The 25783-nt window shown below is 36.4% G+C and overlaps 1 protein-coding gene across 7 annotated transcripts in view; it reads right to left on the reverse strand.

Moving 5' to 3' along the window:
• tns1b (tensin 1b) overlaps positions 1-25783 on the reverse strand; it is a 343137-nt gene that overhangs the window by 119554 nt on the left and 197800 nt on the right. For all 7 annotated transcript variants that reach the window (XM_052147959.1, XM_052147963.1, XM_052147962.1 and 4 more), the window contains one exon: positions 5958-5996. In XM_052147959.1, coding sequence (XP_052003919.1) covers positions 5958-5996 — 39 coding nt within the window. The remainder of the gene's footprint in view (positions 1-5957; positions 5997-25783) is intronic.

Here is a 25783-nt window from a genome sequence, read left to right on the forward strand (position 1 = left end):
AATGCACAATGGAAGTGAATGGGGCCGATCCATTAACATTAAAATGCGTTCAAAACTATAGCCATAAAACATGTCAAAATGATTTTAGTGTGATCAAATCACTAACTAACTTTTTCTGTGTAAAGTTATATGCAATATTAAAACTTAGTTTTAATGCAAACCCTGCAATCTGGTAAACGCCAGTGAATGTTAGCATCTCTATTGTTTACGTCTTATTGACATACTTTTGAAACAGTGTGTATTTTAACGTTTATGGACTGACCCCATTCCCTTCCGTTGTAAGCATCTTACTGTGACCGCATTTAATTTAATTTTGTATTTTTATTTATTTTATTTTTTTTATAAACAAGGGACTAGTCAAAAAAATGATTTGTGGTAATCAACATTATTCCACAGATGCTTTTGAGTGTCAAATGAGCTTAACATCAGCAATAAAAAACACTTAGGACCAGTGGCGTAGCTAGAAACAAGGCTTTGGGTGTGCCAAGAGAAAACTGGGTGTGCACGAACTAAAGCACAATTAAGTGAAATATAATCCAATGACCATTAACAACCATTGCATCTGTTTATTTTTGGCTATATATTTTTAAGCTCCGTGTTTAAATGGATTTAAAAAATAAAGAAATTAAATGGAGTAGGTAGGCCAGTTAACACAGATATGAGGCTCAATAATTCGTCATTCAAAAATCAGTGTTTTAGAATATCATCAGGGGAATATTTACTGAACCAATAAAACGCAGTACAGTATAGACTACCTTTTCAAGCGTATTCTCCAAAAGTTCTACAATTTGGATAACATATCATAATTGGGGAAGAGATGGCCTCTGTAGCACATTGGGTATCATTATAGTCAATATAATTGATTATTAAATTTTTTAATCGATGCATTGAAGATTAATCATAATAATGATGCATTTTACACCCCTGCATGCTATAATTAAGCATAAAAAAACTGTCATTTTATTTAGGTGTGCAAGCTTACATTTTGGGTGGCAGTTGCACACCCTTTCACACCAATGGTTACGCCACTGCTTTGGACCTCCTGATTGTTGACCTCTCGTTTTTATGCCATTAAGGACTTCGAAAGGTTATCAAAGAAGCCTTGAAACATTGCTTTAAATCCCTCATAACTTGGGATTATCTGATAACTGTGTTTTGGTTCATAAAGTGTGCAAATGATTTGTTTAAAGAGACAGACAGCTGTTTGGCTTGAAGATCAGAAGCTCTGTGTAGAAGTCCAGCACGCAGAGCACCTAAAAAGGACATGTTCTCTCAGTGCTGTCTCCAGCACCTCTTAAACAATTACAGCATGATTTAAATGTGTTTGGTTAACATCCAGGCATGGCTGAATCAACAACAACGTTTAATAAAATTCAACTGAACACCGACAACTACGGGAGAAAGTTGGCTAAATCATCATCGAATCTGGCGACAGTGTTTCCTGCTGAATCTTCAATGTCATGAAAAATGTTATGATATTTTACTTGAGTTGTGAGCTTGAAGACTAAATCAATCATGATGAGAAAAAAAGGCCACACTGTACAAATCTGCCCAGACAATGTGCTTTTCTGTTGCACTGTCTTTGCTGATTCCAGTAAAATAAAAAATAAAAAACGAAATAAAAAAATTATTCATGAACGATGACTCTAATACAAGATTTGCATTTTAATACCTTTTAAAATGTGTTATAAATATCAGTTTAGTTTTAGTTAATTTCATTACTAGTTTTGTGCAACCTAGTCTCATAGAATGTACGTTAATATAATTTGTTTACGTTTGTGCAAAGTGACTTTTACGTGCCGCATTCTTCATTTCGCCTCAGTTTTCTGCTAACTCTGCGTTTTATTCACTTAAACAACTTATGACTACACCTGCTGATTTTGAAATATTAAACACTAATGTTTTGCTCTAATACTCACACACTGCTATGTTATGATATCAAAATATTTTTACTCTTAATGCATTATTTAAAAAGCAATACATTTTTACTCTTGTATTACATACCCACCTTCAAGAAACACTTGTACTGATCTAAACCAAACCAACCAAGCTACTGTACAGCGTTCCTCCTTCTCACTTGTAAACAGTCTTCTGGCTGTTCTCGCATAGTTCATATGCCAATACAATTACATCACACACGTGTACTGTTGCTCACCGGAAGTATGATTTAAAATTATTTAAATATTTATATTGTTCAAACCAAAAGTGATAGTATCGCTTTAGAAGACATTAATATAACCGCTTCACTTGCATTTTAAAGACCTACTAAGCGAAGATATTTTTCTTCAAATGTTTTCTGGTGAAGAAAAAGTCATACACACCTGGGATATCATGAGGGTGAGGAAATAATGAGAGAATTTTTATTTTTGGGTGAACTATCCCTTTAATATGTAGAGACTACTACAAGTCAGTCATTCAGAGGTACATTTTCTTGAAAACTGTAAATGTTTTGTCTCAGTGGCACTATAAAATTCCTATGTCTGTTTAGAGAGATCCGCTAAGAACCACCCCAACAATGTTACTCAACCAATGACGTGTGTTGGGTTCATGACTATCTAAGGGTCAAACAACAGCACACAATGGGCGTATTCAGAAAGCTGTTTTGAAACCATTTATTTTGTTTATTTTTGCAATTCCGTTTGGTGGCACTAGTGTCGTAGAAATGACGTAATATTATTAATATTAATATAATATTAACCTTCTTATACATATATTTATTCATAATAAATATTATTTTGAATCTATCTATCTATCTATCTATCTTTCTATCTATCTATCTATCTATCTATCTATCTATCTATCTATCTATCTATCTATCTATCTATCTATCTATACATATACAGTATATATATATTGTATCTCCCCTGCGGCAAAAACACAGCATTCTGTAGGAATCACTGCAATGACTATTACAACATAGGTGAGAAACAAGTACAAGTACTAATGAGAACCTCAAAACACATCAGCAACAGCTGCTGTTCTCTCAACCTTTTAATGACCACCTGCAAATTGTCAGTAAAACACAGCAGAGAAGAGAACATTTTAAACAGCCGAGATGCTGTGAATTTCAGTGGCACTCAGTGTTTACATTACACTAATGACGGGTCTGTGCCTGCCTTCCATCCCATGATAGATCTATGGAACAAATTCCGAAGATGTTATTCAGCTACAGAATGTGGAGTTGTGAGAACCTTTGGACAGAAACATCCCAAAGCAACTTCTGACCCTGGGCTAATTTGCACAAAAAGGGCAGGACGTCACAAAGGAGCCCTCAGAATAGACTCTGGTATTGCATAACACATCTTATGCACTGAGAAAACGAGAACGCAACATCTTGAAAGGCACCTATAAATAAAATGTATTATTATTATTATTATTATTATTATTAAAAGTAATCCATACGACTCCAGTGGTTAAATGAATGACTTATAAAGCGATATGATCACTTTGGGTGAAAAGCAGATCCATATGTAAGTCCTTTTTACTATAATTGTTTACTTCTGGTTGCTATCCAATGCCCACCCATGAGGGAAAGCAGTTCACACTGCCTCTCGGGTGACGTAAACACGTTGGCTTATGTGCATCTTAATTTGTTTACAACAGAAAGCTTAATTGTTTTTGCTTTCATTTGAATATGTTAGCATGCTTACATCACGTGAGATGCAGTGTGAACTGATTCCACTCTTGGATGGGTATAGGAGAGCGACCGGAAGTAAACAATTATAGTGATTAGTGTGTTCTGTTGAAGAAAGAAAGTCATGAAAGTAAATTATGAGAGAATTTTCATTTTGGGGAACTATCCCTTTAAACCAGCCCTGTTATTATTCAGGTAGCTATAAATATGTCAACAGTTTAAACCAACTTTAACTAACTTGTTCAGAAAGATTTTTTTCAAACTGTTGCGCTGCTGTGGCAATAGTTGCCAAAAAAAGAGAACTGTCCCTTTATAAATGCAGAATTTTACTGCATAGATAGATAGATAGATAGATAGATAGATAGATAGATAGATATTCTTTTTTTAAGTGCCCCTTGTGCCAGCTTCTGGGAATTCAAAATATACTTGTGTTACACTATAAATTGTGCTCGGACATATTTTGGAACAGAGCTAGGAGTGTCTGTGTTCAAATACTTGCATAGAATATGTTTGGGCCTACTGCTGGTCTGCACAACATCAGCTGAGGCCCAGCATGTGTTTCACTTTCTCATGACCAATTATGGCTAATATCACATTGGGGTGAAACAGACACAAGCCAGATGGCTCAAGAGGACAGCAGACAGCTCTGAGTGGCAGAAGAGAGAGAAAGACTTAAGACTTCATAACACAACCCAATATAGAGAGCATGTTAGTGAGATAACACCTATGGAATATCAATACCTAGAAGGGATACTTCACTTTACCACAAAAATAAAATACTGTCGTCATTTTATGTTGTTCATAATCCCTTAGTTTCTTCTGTGAAGCTCGAAAAGACATACTACGCACAATGTTTCCCCTTAGTCAACATTTGCTTTAATTGCATGTCAAATCAGATACATGCTTTACATGTCCTTCCTTTCCCTGTCACTTTCTGAAGTTTCAGCCAAAACACAGAGAGCTCTGAAATTAAATCATTACTGTAGAGACACAAAACAAAAAAATAAACAAGGAATCCTCCATTGTTTACCTTTAAATCACTGACACTAACCACCAGTCAGCCGATGCATTCAGTGGTGAAGAATTGACCAAACATGGCGTATGGAAAAACCGGTCTCTATGAAAACATTCAGCATGACCGCAGAAATAGTACTGAATTCACAAAAAAATGACATAACAATGAGACATGTTTGGCTTCAATGAGCTGAGTCATTGTAAACACAGTGAGTTAAGCAGCTTTGTTCTTGCTAGAAGGCAGGAGTGTGTGTGAGTTCTAGAGACTAGGGACCAAACTAGGGAACCTGCACACTATGTTGTGTCAAAGAATACTAAAAATTCACTGATTTTGATGGCAGTGTGTGTTGCAAGGATGTTAAAGAAAACTGCAAGTGATTTATTACATTTATTAAAAGAGCCACAGTGGCTTTAACTTTCACTTTCATTCCTATTTTGCACCAATTTCCCCATAAGTGACTATTTTGTTCTCTTAAACGCATGGGATGGAAACACTGCTTTATTCGCACTGTTTTAGTTAAATGCTGATTTTCTGAATTCCAAATTCTCAACTTTGATAGAAACATATCTCATATCTCAACAAATGTTGTGACTTTGGGGTGGGACTAATTGTTTGTACAACCAATGGAAGATGGGGGGAGTTTTCTGGAATCCATTTGAAACCAGTGATTATCTTTCCAATCTCGTTTGGCCATGCTAGTGGTGCAGAAATGATACACCTCAGCTTTAAATGAGCCATCAGATTTCAAGTGTCTGTTGTTGGTGTCAGCGGGGTATTATGTCAGACAGCAGTGGTTCATGCCTGCTTTCAGTCACACTTTTGTCTGAAAAAGGGGAGGATGGAGAGAGGAGAATTAACAAACCCTTCCAACTGGTGAAAGCCAAAATTTCCCAGAAAAACAACTAAAAATATGTGTTCCATTTCGAGGACGCGGGTAGTAATGCGGGTAGAATAATGAGGGATTCTGGCTTGCATGGCGAGGGTAAGTGTACATAGAAGAGAGAGGAGATCTTGTGGAGTGCAAAAACACAATTCAAACCAAAAAAGGAATGTTCAGTACGCTATCGCTCATTCTTTGCTATTCCCCCTGGCTTTTTTTAAGTCTTGAGAGAACTCTGAGCTGAAGACCTCAAGCTTTTATTTCCTTCTTATAAATATTAATGGTTGTGGGATGATAATTTCTGGCCTCCAAAATAGGCAAAATTCCCTTTATTATTGAATCTGATTAACAAAGCACATTCTTAGCAATGACTGTTCTAAAAAAACAATCAAAAAATGGGTTATCAAAACAACCACAGACATTCTTACCAGTTCATAGTTGGTAACAGGAACACAGGAGGATGATACCTGCAAAAAATAAAAAAGACACAGATGTAAGGACAGTCTTTGACCTTAAATAGTCGAGCAAAAAAAATAAAAAGAAAGAGATTCTGTCATCATTTACTCATTAGCATGTAATTCCAGCCTCATTTTTTATTTTTTTTTGGCAGATGCTATTTGCACCCTAATGCAAAAAAACATATATGCCATTTACAACCCAGAGCAAATAGTGGCAGATATGATTTGCACCCCAATCATGGTGTAAATAATGGTTGATACTAACTGCACCCTGGTGCAAATAGTGTAAGATACTATTTGCACCCATATTTAAATACTAAGATACAGTATGGGCATCACTGCAGTGTATTTATTGTGTTTATTTAGAGTCTCGCAGACACACTATCTATAACATTTATATTAATTTGTAACTATTATTTTAAATAGTATTATTATTTTTAAGTAGAACACAGATTCGAACAGAGGTCGCTAGGACATCAGTACACAATCACACACCATCTTTGCACCTCACGCCACTGCAGCGACACCTATGTTTAGTTGGTCGTACATGTCTGCGGTTCCACCAGATTATTGGGATGCAAATAGCTCCTCTGTGTGGTAGAGTATTTACACTGGGGTGCAAATTGACACTGTTTTTTTTTTTTTTGTGAAACACAAATAGAGATGTTAGGCAGAATGCCAGAGAATGGATTTATACTGCAAGGCTCAAAAAAGGCAAATAAAACACCATTTAAGTATGACAAAAGTATTCCATAAGATGTGTTTGTTATATTCAGAGTCTTAAAGACGTGATAGTTTTATGTGAGGATTTTTTTTTTATTAGTTATTCACTGATAATCTTCCCCTCATGTCAGGTTTGGGGTCAATAATGAGATTTGATATCTCTGGTGGAGAGCAAGATTATCCGTGAATAACGGCTATCAATCAGTGAATCCTACATTTTAGCTTTTACCTCACACAGAGCTATCAAATGGTTTCAGAAGACTTGAAATAAAGTCCATGAATTGTATAGATTACAGTACTTTTCATATACTTTTAATGTGCTTTTTTTTGTCTTTTTTTTTATAACCTCCACTTTACTTGTTTGGAAAACAAAAGCCCAAAGTTTCTGCCTAATATCACCTTTTGTATTTTAAGTAAGAAAGAAAATAATGAAAGGTTGGAACAACACGAGGGAAGACTAAATGACAGCATAATTTCTTTCTTTCTTTTATTTTTTTTTTTAGGTGAAATATTTATTTAATAAATAATCATGAATTATTCTCAAATTATATGCATTCGTGGCCTAAATAATATCAAATATGATCCTAAATGAGTCACAAAATGTGTGTGTGTGTGTGTGTGTGTGTGTCTGTGTGTGTTTGTGTGTGTGTGTGTGTGAGCGTGTATTTATCACTTTATGGGGAAATTTTTGACCTTGTGGGGACATTTTGTCGGTCCCCATGAGGAAAACAGCTTATAAATCACACTAAATTATGTTTTTTGAAAATGTAAAAATGCAGAAAGTTTTCTGTGAGGGTTAGGTTTAGGGGTAGGGTTAGGTTTAGGGGATAGAATATAAAGTTTGTACAGTATAAAAACCATTATGTCTATGGAAAGTCCCCATAAAACATGTAAACACAACATGTGTGTGTGTGTGTGTGTGTGTGTGTGTGTGTGTGTGAGCGTGTATTTATCACTTTGTGGGGACCAAATGTCCCCATAAGGATAGTAAATCCCGAAATTTTTGACCTTGTGGGGACATTTTGTCGGTCCCCATGAGGAAAACAGCTTATAAATCACACTAAATTATGTTTTTTGAAAATGTAAAAATGCAGAAAGTTTTCTGTGAGGGTTAGGTTTAGGGGTAGGGTTAGGTTTAGGGGATAGAATATAAAGTTTGTACAGTATAAAAACCATTATGTCTATGGAAAGTCCCCATAAAACATGGAAACACAACATGTGTGTGTGTGTGTGTGTGTGTGTGTGTGTGTGTGTGTGTGTGTGTGTGTGTGTTTGGAAAATGGAAACCAGAACAAAAGCCATGTTAACGTAATTTCAACACTTTTTCCACAGTTTCATAATGAGGATTGAGAAGTCACTGATGTTTAAAGACGATTTGCTTTGTCGGAGCTCACAATCTGCTGAGTTCCAGTATAATAGGATTGCTGCCCAGTCTGCTGCCACAACCAATATCACTGCCTCTATGAACAAATGAGCTCTGTGCTTCTCAAACAGGATGGCGGACCATAATCACTGGCATGGGCTGTACTAGGACATTAAGAAAAACAGGCAAAGTTTCCAGGCAAAATTAGACATGAAGAATTAGTGTTGTGAGCAAACAGGAAGTCTCCTTACAGTTTCTCTACCACTGTGTATGAAAACAAAGGCTTGCATTTGCAGTCAGTAATTGACTAAACAGACATCTGACATTGCATGGAGGCACCTCCTAAGTAAACAAAATTCAGACAGTCATCCAATGTGTAATGATGTAGAACAAATTTAATTGAGCTTCATCACCAAGCAAATATTGAATGCATGCAATGCTTATTTCTCTGTAGAGACGTAATCAAAATGCCCAAAAAAATAAATAAATGATGAAATGATTTTAAAAGTAAATGAAGTTTACATCTATGCAGCCTTAAAAAAACAACCAGTAGACAAGGAGTCATACAAAAACTGGATTCGGGCATGCATTGATGTCTTCCTATTCAAGTATACTGCATTTTTCATGCTTTGCACACAGACCATGATCCTATGTCTATGTTCGATAAAGATCATTAGTGTACTGTTAAATAAATACAGCACAGAGCACACTAATGTGTTTATGTGTTTAAAACAGTATGAACTACAGTATGTACCAATAACAAGTTGATTTAGCACCTAAAAACATAAAACTTATGTTTATTTCTAACCAAACCTCACTGGTTTTAGGTCAAATGTGGTAGATAACTAAAGTTAAGGCAACATGGGTTGAATTTCACTTGTGTCATTGCAAGGACATCTATTTATGAATTCCCAGAGTTCAAGCATGTCTTTACAAAATTTGATTCAGATGACGGTGAGGAATTTGACATGGTCTGGAAGCCATCAGCTCATACCATTTATTTTGACAGCTGAATATATGCATTCTTGTGAATCATCTGGCATTTGTGTTAAATTTTCACGCCCCATTAAATTGCCTGTCTTAATGCAGACGGAGCAAGTTACCTTTCCCAATGTCAATGTCAGGTTTTTCAATGACACTGACAAAGTCTTCATGAAAGAGGTACTGTACTGAGCCTTAACTAACATTACTAAGAGTTTACAGTTTAACAGGTGTCCTTGTCCAAGCATCACTATTCCCTCCTATTGCTCATACTTAAGGGTTAGAGACTTTAACAAATTCCTAAACGTAGAAACTAAACTTTATTGCATAACTCATTCTGCACTGTTTGCATTACAGACATGAATAATACCTAAAATCATGTGTCATGTTTAGGACGGGTGTGCTATTTCTTTTCTAAGTGATTGAAGTTCAAATTTTAACCTGGCCGAAGATAAAACGGACAAAAAATGATTTATGTTGAACGTGGGACCCAAACCATATCAAAGGACCAGAACATCTTAGGAACTTGAGGTTCTTTTGACTTGGGCTAGTACGTAACATCTTGAAAAACACCCCAAAATACCCCAGAAACCACCTGCAGCAACCATACAGAACACCCTAGCAACTGCACAGCAATGCCCTGGTAACCATCCAAAACACCCTAGCATTGTGGAGCCAACTTTTGCACTGGCAGGAACCACTCAGAAAACAAAATATCTAGGTATAGACTGATATAGTTTGATGAACGCAGGTTATTGTCCAAATGCTGTCTAGAATGACAATGTCCCTCACCCAGCAATGAACCAACAGGAAATCATGATGCATGGCTGTGCGTATTAGCCTATAGCCTTTTGTTTTTTAACACAGCCATGCATCATGATTTCCTGTTGGTTCATTGCTGGGTGAGGGACATTGTCATTCTAGATAGCATTTGACTGGACAAAAATCTATGTAGTGCATTATGAGTTTTCTATATTTTTGGTCCATATTCTGGGAAGGGAAATAGTGTAAATTTGAAATGCCTACTTGCACTAAAAGTGAATTTTTCAATGTTTAGGACAAACTAGCAAATAGATGACCTCAGAGAAAAAAATGACAGACTAAAAGGCACAAAAGATGGGGTCTTAAGTAAAGGTAGACTAATAGTTCAAAAAAGCGACTATAGGCACCGATTAATCTGTAAAACCGATATCGGTGCCGATAGTCGCTTTTTAGAACTATAAGCTATCAAATCTATAGTTGCTGGTTAAATCTATTCATCTGGTCAATATAAAGGCATTAAAAAGCTTCTTACATGTACTATAGAGCATTGTAAAGCAGCCAAGTCTCTTTCATTTTAAGATTAGAGTGCCTGTGTATTTCAGGCTTGTTGAATGGTTATGGTTAAAAGTTCAGAATTACGAATCCTACCAAATCCTAATTTTTCTGGTTATTATATGGATTTTGGTTGCACAATAAACTGCTTTTGGGATTGTATTTATTTTGGAGCTTCAATGTCTGTGCCCTTCATTGTATGGAAGACTAATAATATTTTTTACAATTCTATAGGCTAAGTCTTACCCTTCAACCTATTGGTCGATTAATTGGTTATCTAACTATTCCCCAACCTTAGTTATAGGTATCGGCAAAGTACACTGCCATTCGCCCTCTAGTCTTAAGGTTATCATTCCATATTTTGTGCCTTAATGTTTTCATGTAATGGTAAAGTTCTGTGTTATTCTCATAAGGGTTTAATAATCAGTCTTTCACAATATGAACAGGATGTTTTCATCTTAAAAAGGGATTTGAGACTTTAAGCTTGATTAGTGCAGATGTTGGATTCAACTTCATACTGAAAGTTGTTATTCCAGCTGTGGATTTGGACCCATAAAGCACATAAACACTGAAAATATTATGCTTTTGCTCACTACATGTTTCGTCAAATCTTAACAAACTCCAAACACAAACGTTGGAATAACGGCTATAAACAGGGGAACCGATAAGGGTGAAACTGTAAACCCCAGCTCGCTGACATCTCAAAATGTGGTATTTGTTTATCTTCGAATTTCAGATAAGTTGTACAAACATGGACATGCTGTTTTAAGAATATTGGATAATACATCTTAACGTCCATATGGCAGAACATATACCGAGGTGTTCAAAAGTCTGAGACCAGACTGAAAATCTGAGATTCAAAATTTATTTAAACCAATATATAAACTACATAAAATGTTTAAAAGATTTAAAAATCTTCAAGAAATGTTATGTAAAATGAAAAGTAAGATTCTACAGTATTTCTAGGTCACTAAATGTAAGCAAATGTGTTAAGCATGTTAGCTCCTTGAAATTAAATACTAGATTGCTTTGCTTGAAGCACACAAAATGCTCTTTGGAACATTCTCAAATCATGCTGGATAACATGGATCATCAGGTTTTGACAAACCAGTGGTTTTCATGCCAGCTCGAGTGCATGCTGTCATTAAAGCACAAGGGGGATATACTAAACACAAAAACAAAAAAATCTAAAATATCAATGGAAAATGAAAGATTCTGTATTAAATCAGAAAATAATGCAAAAACCCCAGACTACACTACTGTTCTCAGAATTTTTGACTTAATTGTATCTTGTGTATCTTGCTAAAAAGACAAATAAATAATAAATTGTTCTTCCTCCAAGGCAGGTCTCGAAAATAACAGACAGTCCTTTCCCACCCACCACAAAAATGTACATCCAGACCCAATAAAACCACTGTACAACTTCATGATACTTCACTGATAAACCAAAATCTCCTTCTAATCTTAAGCCAGTTTCAGAGCTCTGTTATAAGTCTTTCCAAATCTCCTATCACATGCCTGGTCTATCTCTACACCGGATTTCAGCACCTGGCTTAACTCTGCCTGCAGGCACCTGTCGATGACAGCTCATCCACCTGCTATCCATAACTAACAAACACCTTATTTTTCCCCCGAAATCTGGCCCGACTCCGCATGCCTTCATGCCTCTAAAGATGTCTGGAATGCCTGAAATGTTTTAAAGGTTATTCTGAAAGGGCAACAGAAGTAGAGTTGGGCAATATATTGAATAATCACAATATATTTGTGATCATTTTGTTGGTGATATAAAATCAACATAGTGATTATCCAGATGATTTTAATGTGCTTTGGATTTGGCAATTCATTTCCTAAAGAGTGCATCATTTGATTATTTTTGCGACCTCTACTTTCCCTATTTTCACAAATCGTCAGCATGAGAGTGTTAAGACCAAAATGTTTTAATAGGGTCTTTGAATTGAACTATAATTGCAAAAAAGGCATTGAAGTTGGCAAGTTTGATTCATTTCCGAAAAATCTTTCTTTTTCCTTTCTTTTTTTTTTTTTTTTTGCATAGTCATGCAAATTGGAAGGCCTGACATAAAAAATGTTCTGTAACACTTTTACAGCAATGATTCATTAATATTAATTTCAACATTAAGTAATAGCTTTTTCTTTTTTATTTCAGATGTTGTATATGTTAGCATTAGTTCATGCATTTTGAACTAACAATGAACAATTTTATTTTATTAACAAACATAAACATAGATTTAAAAATGTTATTTAAAAAAAATATTGTTCATTGTTATTTCATGATACCTAATGTGTTTACTAATTTTAACAAATAGAACCTTATTGTAAATCATTACCCATTTTTTTATGTTTTAATTAAAATATAATTAGGCAAATGCAGCTATTAATTACTTTGTATAATTTTATTGTGGCATTTACATTAAAAAGATCAAATTTATTCCTTTTCTTTCTTTTCTTTTCTGTTAATTTAGTGAAAAACAGCACTGAAACATGCATCAGTATTTTTTTTACATGAGTGTGTCTTCCGTTGAAGGGATAGTAACCTTCCCCGTTCCAATGCATTTTTTATTATTAGTGCCATGACGATACAATACGATCCTTTGCTGGGGGGTCTTGGTGGCTCAGTGAGTACGGACACTGACTTCCACTCTGGAGTCACGAGATCAGGGTGTGCTGAGTGACTCCAGCAGGTCTCCTAAGCAACCTAATTGGCCCGACTGCTAGGGAGGGTAGAGTCACATGGGGTAACCTCCTCATGGTCGCGATTAGTGGTTCTCGCTCTCAATGGGGCCCTTGATAAGTTGTGCGAGGATCGCCGAGAATAGCATGAGCCTCCACATGCTGTGAGTCAAGCCACGTGATAAGATGCAAGGATTGACAGTCTCAGAAGCGGAGGCAACTGAGACTTGTCCTCCACCACCCGGATTGAGGTGAGTAACCGCGCCACCACAAGGACCTACTAAGTAGTGGGAATTGGGCATTCCAAAAATATGGAAAAGGAAAAAAATATGATCCTTTGCTTCATTTGTGCTTTCAAATGTGCACACCAGTTTATGTTTTAACATCAAAACCGGAGAATAATCTGATGATTTTAAATCTCATGTGTTTAACTTGCTTAGTTTTAATAAGCTGATTTTTGCATATTATCAGCGTATTGGTGTGCATGTAGACACACTCGTTGTGCTCTTTGGTTAAAATGATGTTCCCTTTGATTGAAAAAAAAAGCGATTTCAAAGCAAATACATACATTTCAAGATATAAGTCAGCATATATAGGCAAAAGGCTGGAAAATAAGGACATTCATAACTAATTAACCATATCAGAAAGCTTTATAAAGAAGCACTGATATTAATCCATTTAGATGGGTCATAAAAGGACATTCATACAGCAAGAAATTCCGACAGGGTTTGTCAAAGTGCAAACAGGCATTAAAGCCAACAGGTGGTTGGACTTTCAGAACATAACTTAAAAGTATTTGGTGGCATGAACAAAAAACAAGCTCAGTCTTCAACAGAGGTGTATAGCAACAAAGTACAAATAATTTTTCATGTTTCATCGTTTTTTCATATGTGTACTTTACTTGAGTATAAATATTTCTCTGGACTTTTACTTTCACTTCACTACATTTTGAAAGGAAAATTTATACTTTTACTCTGATAAATTTCTCCAGACCCTTACGTTACTTTTGCATAACACTGCAAAAAAATAACAGCTGTATGTGCAAAAATGCGTGCAGATCGGCGATAGTGATGTGTGATTCATTGAAAGAATCATTGGAGTTGAATCTTTTAAATTTGAGATTTTTGAATTGAACAAAATCATTCAAAATCATGAATCTGAATCAAAATCATAAGTGAAGCGCTCCAGATTACGTGTTCCGTCATCTGTATACTGCTCATGTGCAACGTGATCTTATGAGAACTCATATGTACTCTTAGGTAAAGTTTGGTTCTAGCAAACGTACATTCTCCTACATTTGCATAGACACCGAAACTTACAATATTGACATATTGACGGCACGTAAACTTTTTTCAAAAGTTTTCATTTAATTTATAATCAATGAGATTAGTTAAATGCCATCATATTTATTTAATGCAGTTGACAATATATATGACATTTTAATGGTTTCATTCAGTTCGGTGTGATTCCTGCAGCCCTATACAATGTTTTAAAGGATTATATCACTTTAACTAAGACTACTCTTTAAATGTAAAAATGATGTGCCATGGGACACAAAAGGAGTTTTCAGCATATGCCAAAAAACAATAAACCACAAAAAGCACCATAAAACAACAATAAAATCAATCCATAAACCGAATCTTCACACTGCTTTCTGTGAAGATCAAACCCAAATTCAAGACTTTTATTCAACGATTTCCGTCTCCATCCAGCGGTTTCACGGCAGTGTTGTCGAATGCTCATTGGCTCTCAAGTGTCTCGTGACAGTTTGTGACATGCCGTATTCTACGATGTAAATGTTTGAATGAGATTTGACATCAAGAGAAGATTTACAGCCATTCAAATTATCTGTATCTGTCTCTGTATTAGGATAGAGCCAGGTGTGGGCGTAGCTTAAACCGGAAGTGCGTCAAAATTAAATGAAATGGCCATTTGTATATATGTGACAGGGTAGAGGGCGGGCTGGGATTATACACATCCGGTCCCTTATCAGGCTAATCAAGCCTCCGAGAGGGATAAAGGCTGACTGCAGATGGTGGCGCAACAGAGAGAGATCGTTTACGGGTAGATGACCGTCATGTGTGTGTTTATGTCTTTTGTTTACAGGCGAGAACCGGCTTGACAATATAAATAATAGTTTAATGAAAAACTTAAACAAAAGACACAAACACACACACATGACAGTCAGCTGCCGGGGGTGGGACCTGGTGTGTATAATCACGACACGGCCCTGTCACAATATATTTTATTCATATTTCCCATACCAGATGAAGATAAAATTGTAGGCTACATTAACTTTGGAATATGTTGTGGTTTTCCCTGGTGTTTCAGGTATTAATATCTGCATGAAACAGAATTTTCGTTCATCTGTGCATGTATAACAACATTATTCTGACGGCAGGAGGTGTCAAGCAAAATAAGAAATGTCAAGTTCATTGCAATGAATAATAAATACAAATTCAAACATTAAAATAAATGTAATTTATAAAAAATTTTGTTTAGTTTTCATTGTTGATAGGTTTTCAAGCGGAGGGATTGCCAAACTGGATCGCGCAACCTTAAAGCCCAGGGGCCCCTGGGAAGTCAAGGGCCCCTGGGCACTGGCCCCATTGGCCCAGTTGGTAATCCAACCCTTGCTACAGTATGTGCTTACAAGTATTTTCTGGATAGTTGCCAGGTCATGCTATGCAGTTGTCAATGTGAACTGCTGTGTGTTTTAGCGCATTGCTACAGTACTGTATGTGGTTGCCAGGTTATTACTGTGCTGTTGCAAAGTTGTTTTGGGTGATTTCTTATAGGCCCAAATGAAAAGAGCCCACCCCGACAAGTCTCTGTTTTGGTCACTAATATGACTCAACTCCCTCCTTCAATGTTCCAATTTTTATGGACTGTGGTGTTCATTTACACTCATTCCATAAATATGATCATTCTGTTGTGACTTGAACGCAAACGCAAAAAAATAAAAAAATTCAGAAGAATATCTCTGTTGTGTAGGTCAATTCAATGGAAGTGAATAGTGGTGAATGGCTCCAAAAAGCACATAAATGCAGCTTAAGAGTAATCCAGAAGACTGAAATGGCTTCACCAATGTCTACTGAATGATCCAAATGGTTTTGGGTGAGAATGGACCACCATATAACTCCTTTTCAGAATATAAATCTTGACTTTAGCAGTCTTCTTGGCAATCAGAATTTCAAGCTCGATTACACTTCCTATAGCGACACCTAGGGCTCTGCGCATGCGTCAAGTGCTAGAAAGTGAAATCGAGCTTGAAGTCATGATCATGCCTAGATTGTAATGACAATATATACAGTGAAAATTTGTTACAATTTGGTTTGTTCTCACCCAAGACCAACTGAATCGCTTCAGAACACATGGATTTAACCACCGTAGCAGTATGGTTAACTTTATACTCCCTTAATGTGCTTTTTGTAGCCTGAAATGTCTGGCCACCATTCATTTGCATTAAATTGACCTATAGAGCTGAAATATTCTTCTAAATATCATTGTTTGTGTTCTGCAGATGAAAGAAAGTCATACATGAGGGTGAGTAAATGATAAGCACCACTAATAAAATAAGCTGATAATGAAACATAATGAAACAGGTCGAAATGTGACCCCCAGACCCTGAAGTGTCAAGATCCTGAATGAGCTGTATTCATTATGTTGGTAGACATAGTAGAGATTCTGGTCCTAGTATTTACATCGAGGTTAAGCCATGTAAATCATTCTGACACATTCTGAGTGCAACATCTGGTTAATGGTCCATATAGGCTCAACCATTACTCTGAAAATACCACTAACAAACATATGGTTACCCAAAAAGGTGAGTAAGCTCTTTTAAAGTCGAAGAGTGTCATTTCTGGGCCACAAATGTCAACAAATTGACTGTTTTTCCATCTGCCATTTCTCTACCAAACAGATAGTCCCGCCCCAAAATTGTGCCATCGGCTGAAACAAAGTTGTCATTTTGGGCTGATTGAACAGCTTAAACAAACAGAGAAAAGCACCACAAAGTCAAGGTATTTACACCTTCCAGAAAAATGAACCTATGACTGGTTTGGAAAGCTGGGACAAGAGAAAGTATTTTCAAAGAAATGTTCGAGTTTCAATACAAGTTACAGTAAGCTAAATTGCTAGCATTTGTGGCATAATGTTGATTACAACAAAAATTTACTTTACAAATTGTGGTTACAGTAAAGCACATACAATGGAAGTGAATGGAGCCAGTCCATTAACATTAAAAACACAATGTTTCAAAAGTATCACCACAAGATGTTAACATTATATGTGTTAACATGATTTTAATGTGATCAAATCATGATTAACTGGCATTACAGCATTTACCAGTTTAAAGGCTTTACAGGCGTTGAATCGTCATACCAACAAATTTGTAATACTGCATATAACTGTACAGAGATAAGGTTAGTAAGCAATTTTATCACACTAAAATCACATTAACAAGTATAATGTTTACAACTTGTGGCTATACTTAAGAAACAGTGTATATTTGAATGTTTATGTACTGGCCCCATTCACTTTGATTAAAGATCCTTATTGTGCATTTTTACTGTACAAATGTTTTTTTTTGTGGGTTGAGCTTGTATTGAATCCGAAATATTCCTTTACCATTGACAAAAGTTATACATTTACATAATTTACATCTTGTCTCGGCCCAATCTCAAGCTTTTTCTTGTTTGTCTTTGCGATGACTAATCAGCTGTGCCGGATCAGGGCGCTTCTGGGGTGGCGAGGGGGAAAAGCTACATGAAAAATGCATCTTGGCAAAGCCACAGTCAATGTAATCTTTACGTGCAAAAAAAAAGGGAAACAAAAACAGTGAAGGGAAGAGATAGAATGTGTGCTGATAACATTACAGCGTAAACATTAATATTATATAATGAACAATAATTGCATTTTTACATTCCTCGCATGCCAGTGTTAACTAAATTAAACCAAGATCTGTTGCTTCAGCCCATATCACATGTACTGGGAGCTTTGCTGTTCTCACTTCCCTGTCCATTTCACTAATTGGGACCCTGTGAACATCATGTGGTAGTTACACTGACCTAAGTAAAGGAATTGTTCTCCCACAAATACAAATTTTGATATAATTTATAAGAGCAGCTCGGATATCATGCATCTCTGTTTTGTGTTTCACTGAGGAAAGAAAAAAAATGCAGGGTCAGAAATACATGAGGGTGAAAAATCTTTAACAAACCTTTAACAATCCACTAAAAATTAAGTTTGGGAAACATTTAGTTGAGGTGAGAAAAAGAATGGAGACCATGCTGAATTCAAAACACATTGGTACGCAGACAGTATCTTCTACCTGCTCAATCATGTGTATATAAGCAGATGGAATATTTGCATTTGGCACCAAAGAACCAGGGGGGACGAGGGAGATAGAGAAAGAGAAAGGGAGAGAGAGATGTTTGGTTGTAAATAAAGGCATCAGTCCAGGTGCTCGCTTTAAAACTCAGCAAGGGTTTGCTTGAGTGACATGTTTACATTCTGCTATCTGCAAGCTTTTTTTATTTTTACAATCATGTTCTCCTGGTCTATCACATAAATGTTTACATTCTTGCTTGCCCAAAAAGACTTGAGATGTGTGATGTTTATAAAGACTTAATTTTTTTTTTTTATAAAGACACTTTTAACATTTAAGCAAAAGGATTCCACACACTTTGGCGAATACATTTCAATGACTTTTACAGTCAATCGTGATTACTGGAAGATTTTAAAAACAAATTTTTGGAAAATGCACTTATACTATATATATAGAGAGAGAGAGAGAGAGAGAGAGAGAGCGAGAGACCGGCGAGTAAGTGTTTTTTTTTTCTTTCTCTCTCTCCTCTCTCTCCCACTGCCGCTCTGTGTTGGCCTTTTCCCTCTCTTTTACATTTTACAGTGTTTTTTGTTGGTGGGGTACTGCACTGTTACAGGGAGTACCCGCTATTTTTCATTATTGTTTCCCTCCCCCTCCCAGATTCAGGTAGATGGGGATGACCTGCCGGCAGATGGGGCATAAGGCACGCCCTCCCCCAGGGAAAGAGGACGGGGGGTTACATCATGCCGGGGGCACTACGGCCTGAGAGAACGAGGGAGGAATGTGACAGGGCGGAGGGCGGGTCCGGGTCGTGATTTTACACACCCGGTCCCTTATCAGGCTAATCAAGTCTCCGAGAGGGATAAAGGCAGAATGCGGACGGTGGTGCGACAGAGAGAGAATGTTTACAGGCAGCTGTCCCACCTATGTGTGGTTGTGTCTTTTGGTTTCAGTTTAACATTAACATATTATTTATATTGTCAAGCCGGTTCTCGCCTCCTCCTTTCCACTGTTCCCTTTACAACGATCTACAGCATGCCTTGGAATTGTTAACCTTTCAGGGAAAGAGTTTGTTGTTTGCTTTAAGTAAAACCAAAAGGCAGATTGAAACAGGCCCAAACCATCAGTATTTATTTAGCACATACAATTTGATGAGCTATTGGCCAGAGAAAATGTCCTTTACAAGCAAGTAAGGAGCAGTCACAATTCATTCCACATGTTGAGGCTATACAGATGAGTTATCTTCAATCCTGCCTCAATGCAACAGTCATGAGTGATGTATTTCTCTCATATACATGTACAGATCAGCACACTAATCCAAAAGCTACAATTAAGGTAGTACTTATGGGATGATCTGATTTAAGATTATTCAGCAGGCAAATCATTTACACCACTTTACTTTGGATTATTCCATTAAATCTGCATCTAGTTAAGAACAAATTCTACAGTAGTTTTAAAGGCAACCAAAAACGACTTTCACAACTTGATTTACTTATGTTATCTTATTTTTAACCCATGAAGGGATCATATTATAAGGAATATCAAATGATCTTTATCTTTTGAGAGAGAAGACTTAATGTTATTTGAAAACAAGCTGCTACTTTTTAAATGTAATCCCCAATCCAACAACGCCTGGTTCTGAAATTCTTGGATTTATGATCATAGAAACCTTAAACATTTACATATAACAACCAACATTCAGATGTAGTGATTCTATTCTATAACTTGAAACTTTCCCCCTGCCAAAGTAAAGTAATAATGAGAAAGTTAGATAGATCCGGAAAATATTAGTCTAGAAAATTCACCAAACCCTTGCACTGTTTCTGGCTGTGTGTTGCACCTGCCGCGCTGCAGATCCTTCTGAAGAATCCCAACATTAGAAACGAGTAACTTCGTTTTTACAAGCTCCCTGATGATTTCAGACTGTTCTGTTTGAGTGGCACATTTCAGCACAGATTGTTTTGTGGATATGTCGCAAATATGAAGTAGGCTGTTACTGAAGTACAGGGCAGTCAAAGACTAAACTGGACTTGACTCTTGACTTAAATCTTAAAGTCACGGCTGCAAACACTGGCCTGGTTTGATGTAAAGATCAAATGGAAAATGGTCATGAAAAATGTAATAATGATTGTTTTTGGCTAATGCTTTGGTTCTAGCCTTGATTTTAGAGCTGTGTGTTGTAACAAATCAGCAGGATGGTGGGGGTGCAGGGCTTCCTGCCTTTATTCCACTGCCCGGCCCATAAATCAAATGCAAAGGCAAACAAACGCAAAACCACTCTGTGCCAGCAACCCCTGAAACAGGCCTGCTTTCTATAAACATTCCACAGGGAGAACATGCCCTGATAAGACCTCCACAAACTCATGAAGACCAGGAGGGGCGGCGAGGGCAGAGGTCTTTCTCATGAAATAGCCCAACTCCATTTCCCATCAAGACCTCGTACGACCAGCAAAACTGCAAGCACACTGGAGTGACACCAATATCCCCTCTGCACTTTGTGATCATACATTCTGTAATCACGCTGATCCAAATCCACTCTGGGTTTTTTTCATTTCCCATTCCTTGCTTGCTCCCTGCTCACTGGTGAGACCAACATTTGTGCCCAGTTACTGCAACACTGTAAAGTTTTGTAATATTCCTCTAGTTTAAGGGTTATATTTCCCCTGATCTGATAAAATATTTACCTTGAAAGCACTGTAAGTTGCATTGGATAAAGGCATTCATCAAATGCATAAATGCAAGATAAAAAAATAAATTAAAAAAATAAATAAAACATGCAAAGAAATATCTCCAATATTGGAAACCATTTATTTTATTGGGCTATAAATATTAAGTAAATGTGCATTGGCAGACCAAAGGCCTTCATCAGGGCATAAATGGAAATGGAAATATGTTGTGGTTTTTAATCATAAATGCCTGGGCACAAGATGTATTAAATGAAAACACGCTTGAGCAATTTCAATCTAGTTGTTAGGCCAATTGTGAAGATGCTATGATTATTTAAAATTTTTAAGAGACAATGCATATGAAAAAAACAAAAGAAGAATTAACCACCTTTACATTTTTAATTATGTGATATTATTTTAGATCAGGGGTATTTAATTCAAATTCAAACATGACATTTTCGTCCCACCAAAGTTAATATCTTCCATCATTTCATAGCCATTCAGACAAATGACAATGTGATTTGTCTGAATGGATTTTTTTTGCCATAGTTATCATAAATTTCCAAGTCAGCAGAGATAGTACTTTGTAAAATAAGAAAAAATAAATAAATCAAACAGTCAAAAAGACTCTTAATATCTAGGCAAGTATGAGGACACTGGGGCCCAAAACAACCAAAGTAGTGGACTACGGGGGATCTTCTACCATTTATTTATACACATAGGAACGATCCTGTATGAGGGTTCAGGGGTAACCCCCTAAGAGAAAATGTTTTAAATTTTAAAGTCTTAATGAACCATTTTATATTTTCCTTAAAATGCATATCTACCAAACACAAGCAAACAAGGTACATCAAAATAGTGCAGATTAAATATACTGTATGCTATAGTTAAGTCTATGGGCTGACTATCAATTAATGGAAATGTTATTCATCGTAGGCAGAGAACTTGTAATTGCAAATTTTGGTTGTCTTTCTTGCCATTCGTGCCAGAGTTGATGCTATCTATGACGCCAAAATCTTTGTTCATTATCAAAATCATAGATTGTTCAACTCAAAATCTGATTGGTTGAAAGGGCTACACTCTTGTTGGTAGCTGAATGTAAGAGCAAACAGTACCACCAGGAAATCACAACACTTTTCCCTGATTTTAGCCCAAAATGACTTCTCAAAGTTTCTCACATATAATCATTATACACCTCTTTAATTGTGTTAATTACATTGTAAATGCTATTACATATAAATATTTCATATTTTTGTGCAAAACCACTGAATATGCAGTTAGCAAGAACAAAAAAATACACACAAAAATACCATACATTTAGGAGATACCTGTGGGTATTGGAAGACCATTTTTTTCATTTTTGCCTCAGACAATGCAAGAAAATTTATCTCAGATTAATATACACATGCAATAAATCTGTAAACTAAAAACACAAATGAGGACTCAATAATTAGGCCTTTTGCAATTATTACATTGTCTGATATAGAAATCTGATGATACACAAACAAAAAAAATGTGAGTTCATATATTTGATCATGTATGTACAAATTTAAACTGCACAAGTGTTTAAAAATGTTACATATATGAAATCATATATTCACTTTTTGTCATATTTTAAAATATTTGTTGTACATATGTATAAATGTGACCTTTTTATATCAATAAAAACATTTATTTTCAGCAAATATGTGTTCAGCATAAGTTGCCATTTTCAGATTTGTTACCTAACACACTTAAAATTCTAATCACATTTTAATACACAATTAATGGGGATTGTAAGTGAATGTTAGGGATTCTGTGTATAAACGCAGGTATTTGTGTCTCATTCGCAGCACTCAGGGTGACAATTGACACAAGTTGTGATGTTACTGTATGTGTGCTGTCTGCGGTGCCGCAAAATTTAGACAATGATTTTGATAGAGGACGCAAAACGTGGTGGAGACACTTACACTGTTACTATGAAGATAATACATATGGCAGCTGTGCATTTGGATATATTGCGACTGCTTTAAGATTTTCAAGCATTTGTTTTGCTGCTGTCAGACATTTAGTGATGGGATTTCCTCATATTTATTTATTTATAAATTTGCATAAATGTAAAAAACATTTCAAGCTACTGAAAATAATGTGGAGATTGGTTGAAATTGCAAGAAATCAACCAAGGGACTGGAGGGACTGATCAAATTAGACAAAATTGGGGACACACAAAGGACAGGGGTTGTGTAGAACTTTGTTAATGAAGAGTGTTCCAATTTTGCATAGTTCTGTGGTGAAGGTTCTGTATGGGGTTGTGCTTGCATTTTGTTACAAGATCTGTTCCAAATACACACACATACACATAGCTATGGTTTGTCTGAGAGTGACTCCATCTAATTTCATCAGTCTGGAACTTTAAAAGTAAGTAAATTGTTGCCACAGATCATTATATTTCAGCCTAACTGTTGGAATTACTGTGGGCATTCTGATTTATATCTAGAAATAAAAAAAGGAACAAAATATATAATAATATATAATGCACCACCAAATGTATTGCAGTAACACTTGCGTAATCTACTTCAATCAAAAGGGCCACATCATTAGGGCAGCGGTGTACAAGCCAAAGAAGCAATTACTGAACATGTCTATAGTAATGTTCTGTAACAGGAGATACCAAAGATTATTCAGAAACTTTTTGCCCTTTTACTATATTTCACTTGTCTCTATATTTAAGAGTTTTTAGCCATTAACAAGATTGTTCACTCCATTTGTACATCACAAAAGAGATCATATGGGTTTGGAATGACATAAGAGTGAGTAAATGATTACATAATTCTTATATTTGTGTGAACTACTCCTTAAACTGCATTGACCGATGTCTGTAGTTTTATAATCCCTTTTACCAATGATAGACTGACACATTGGCCATGCTGAATCAGCAGGTATTTGGGTATCTTGAAATTATCTGCAATCTGATGATAACCACATCCGCTTGGTCAATTAACAGAGGTTGTACCCCTTTGTCTCAGCTCCAAAACTATCAACAGCCTTTTCAATGCATGATAAACTAAATCTGTTTTCAAGATGATTAATTTTTAATAAATGGCATGTACTAAGTGTTAATGTCTTTTCAGCTGTTTTGTTTTCATTTTATTTGCTGACATTAAATTGCATTATATTTAGCGATGATATGTATGGATTATTTATATCATATACAGTATAAATGTATATATATATATACACTCTCCTAAAGGATTATTAGGAACACCTGTTCAATTTCTCATTAATGCAATTATCTAATCAACCAATCACATGGCAGTTGCTTCAATGCATTTAGGGGTGTGGTCCTGGTCAAGACAATCTCCTGAACTCCAAACTGAATGTCAGAATGGGAAAGAAAGGTGATTTAAGCAATTTTGAGCGTGGCATGGTTGTTGGTGCCAGACGGGCCGGTCTGAGTATTTCACAATCTGCTCAGTTACTGGGATTTTCATGCACAACCATTTCTAGGGTTTACAAAGAATGGTGTGAAAAGGGAAAAACATCCAGTATGCAGCAGTCCTGTGGGCGAAAATGCCTTGTTGATGCTAGAGGTCAGAGGAGAATGGGCCGACTGATTCAAGCTGATAGAAGAGCAACTTTGCCTGAAATAACCACTCATTACAACCGAGGTATGCAGCAAAGCATTTGTGAAGCCACAACACGCACATCCTTAAGGCGGATGGGCTACAACAGCAGAAGACCCCACAGGGTACCACTCATCTCCACTACAAATAGGAAAAAGAGGCTACAATTTGCAAGAGCTCACCAAAATTGGACAGTTGAAGACTGGAAAAATGTTGCCTGGTCTGATGAGTCTCGATTTCTGTTGAGACATTCAGATGGTAGAGTCAGAATTTGGCGTAAACAGAATGAGAACATGGATCCATCATGCCTTGTTACCACTGTGCAGGCTGGTGGTGGTGGTGTAATGGTGTGGGGGATGTCTTCTTGGTACACTTTAGGCCCCTTAGTGCCAATTGGGCATCGTTTATATGCCACGGCCTACCTGAGCATTGTTTCTGACCATGTCCATCCCTTTATGGCCACCATGTACCCATCCTCTGATGGCTACTTCCAGCAGGATAATGCACCATGTCACAAAGCTCGAATCACTTCAAATTGGTTTCTTGAACATGACAATGAGTTCACTGTACTAAAATGGCCCCCACAGTCACCAGATCTCAACCCAATAGAGCATCTTTGGGATGTGGTGGAACGGGAGCTTCGTGCCCTGGATGTGCGTCCCACAAATCTCCATCAACTGCAAGATGCTATCCTATCAATATGGGCCAACATTTCTAAAGAATGCTTTCAGCACCTTGTTGAATCAATGCCACGTAGAATTAAGGCAGTTCTGAAGGCTGAAAGGGGTCAAACACAGTATTAGTATGGTGTTCCTAATAATCCTTTAGGTGAGTGTGTATATATATATATATATATATATATACACACACACACAAACAGGGTTGGGAGGGTTACTTTTGAAATGTATTCCACAACAGATTACAAAATACATGCTGTAAAATGTAATCTGTAACATATTCTATTAGATTTCTCAAAGTTAGTAAGTTATTCTAAATACTTTGGATTACTTCTTCAGCACTGGTAGATTTTTTTCACTTGTTTTGGCATTAAAAACAAAATACACATGTTCAATTGCACTTGTTAAAAAATTGAACGCTGTTCAAATGCACTTTGGATCGCATCATTTATA

Source organism: Xyrauchen texanus, chromosome 18, assembly GCF_025860055.1.
Source record: "Xyrauchen texanus isolate HMW12.3.18 chromosome 18, RBS_HiC_50CHRs, whole genome shotgun sequence".
NCBI classification, from domain to species: Eukaryota; Metazoa; Chordata; class Actinopteri; order Cypriniformes; family Catostomidae; genus Xyrauchen; species Xyrauchen texanus.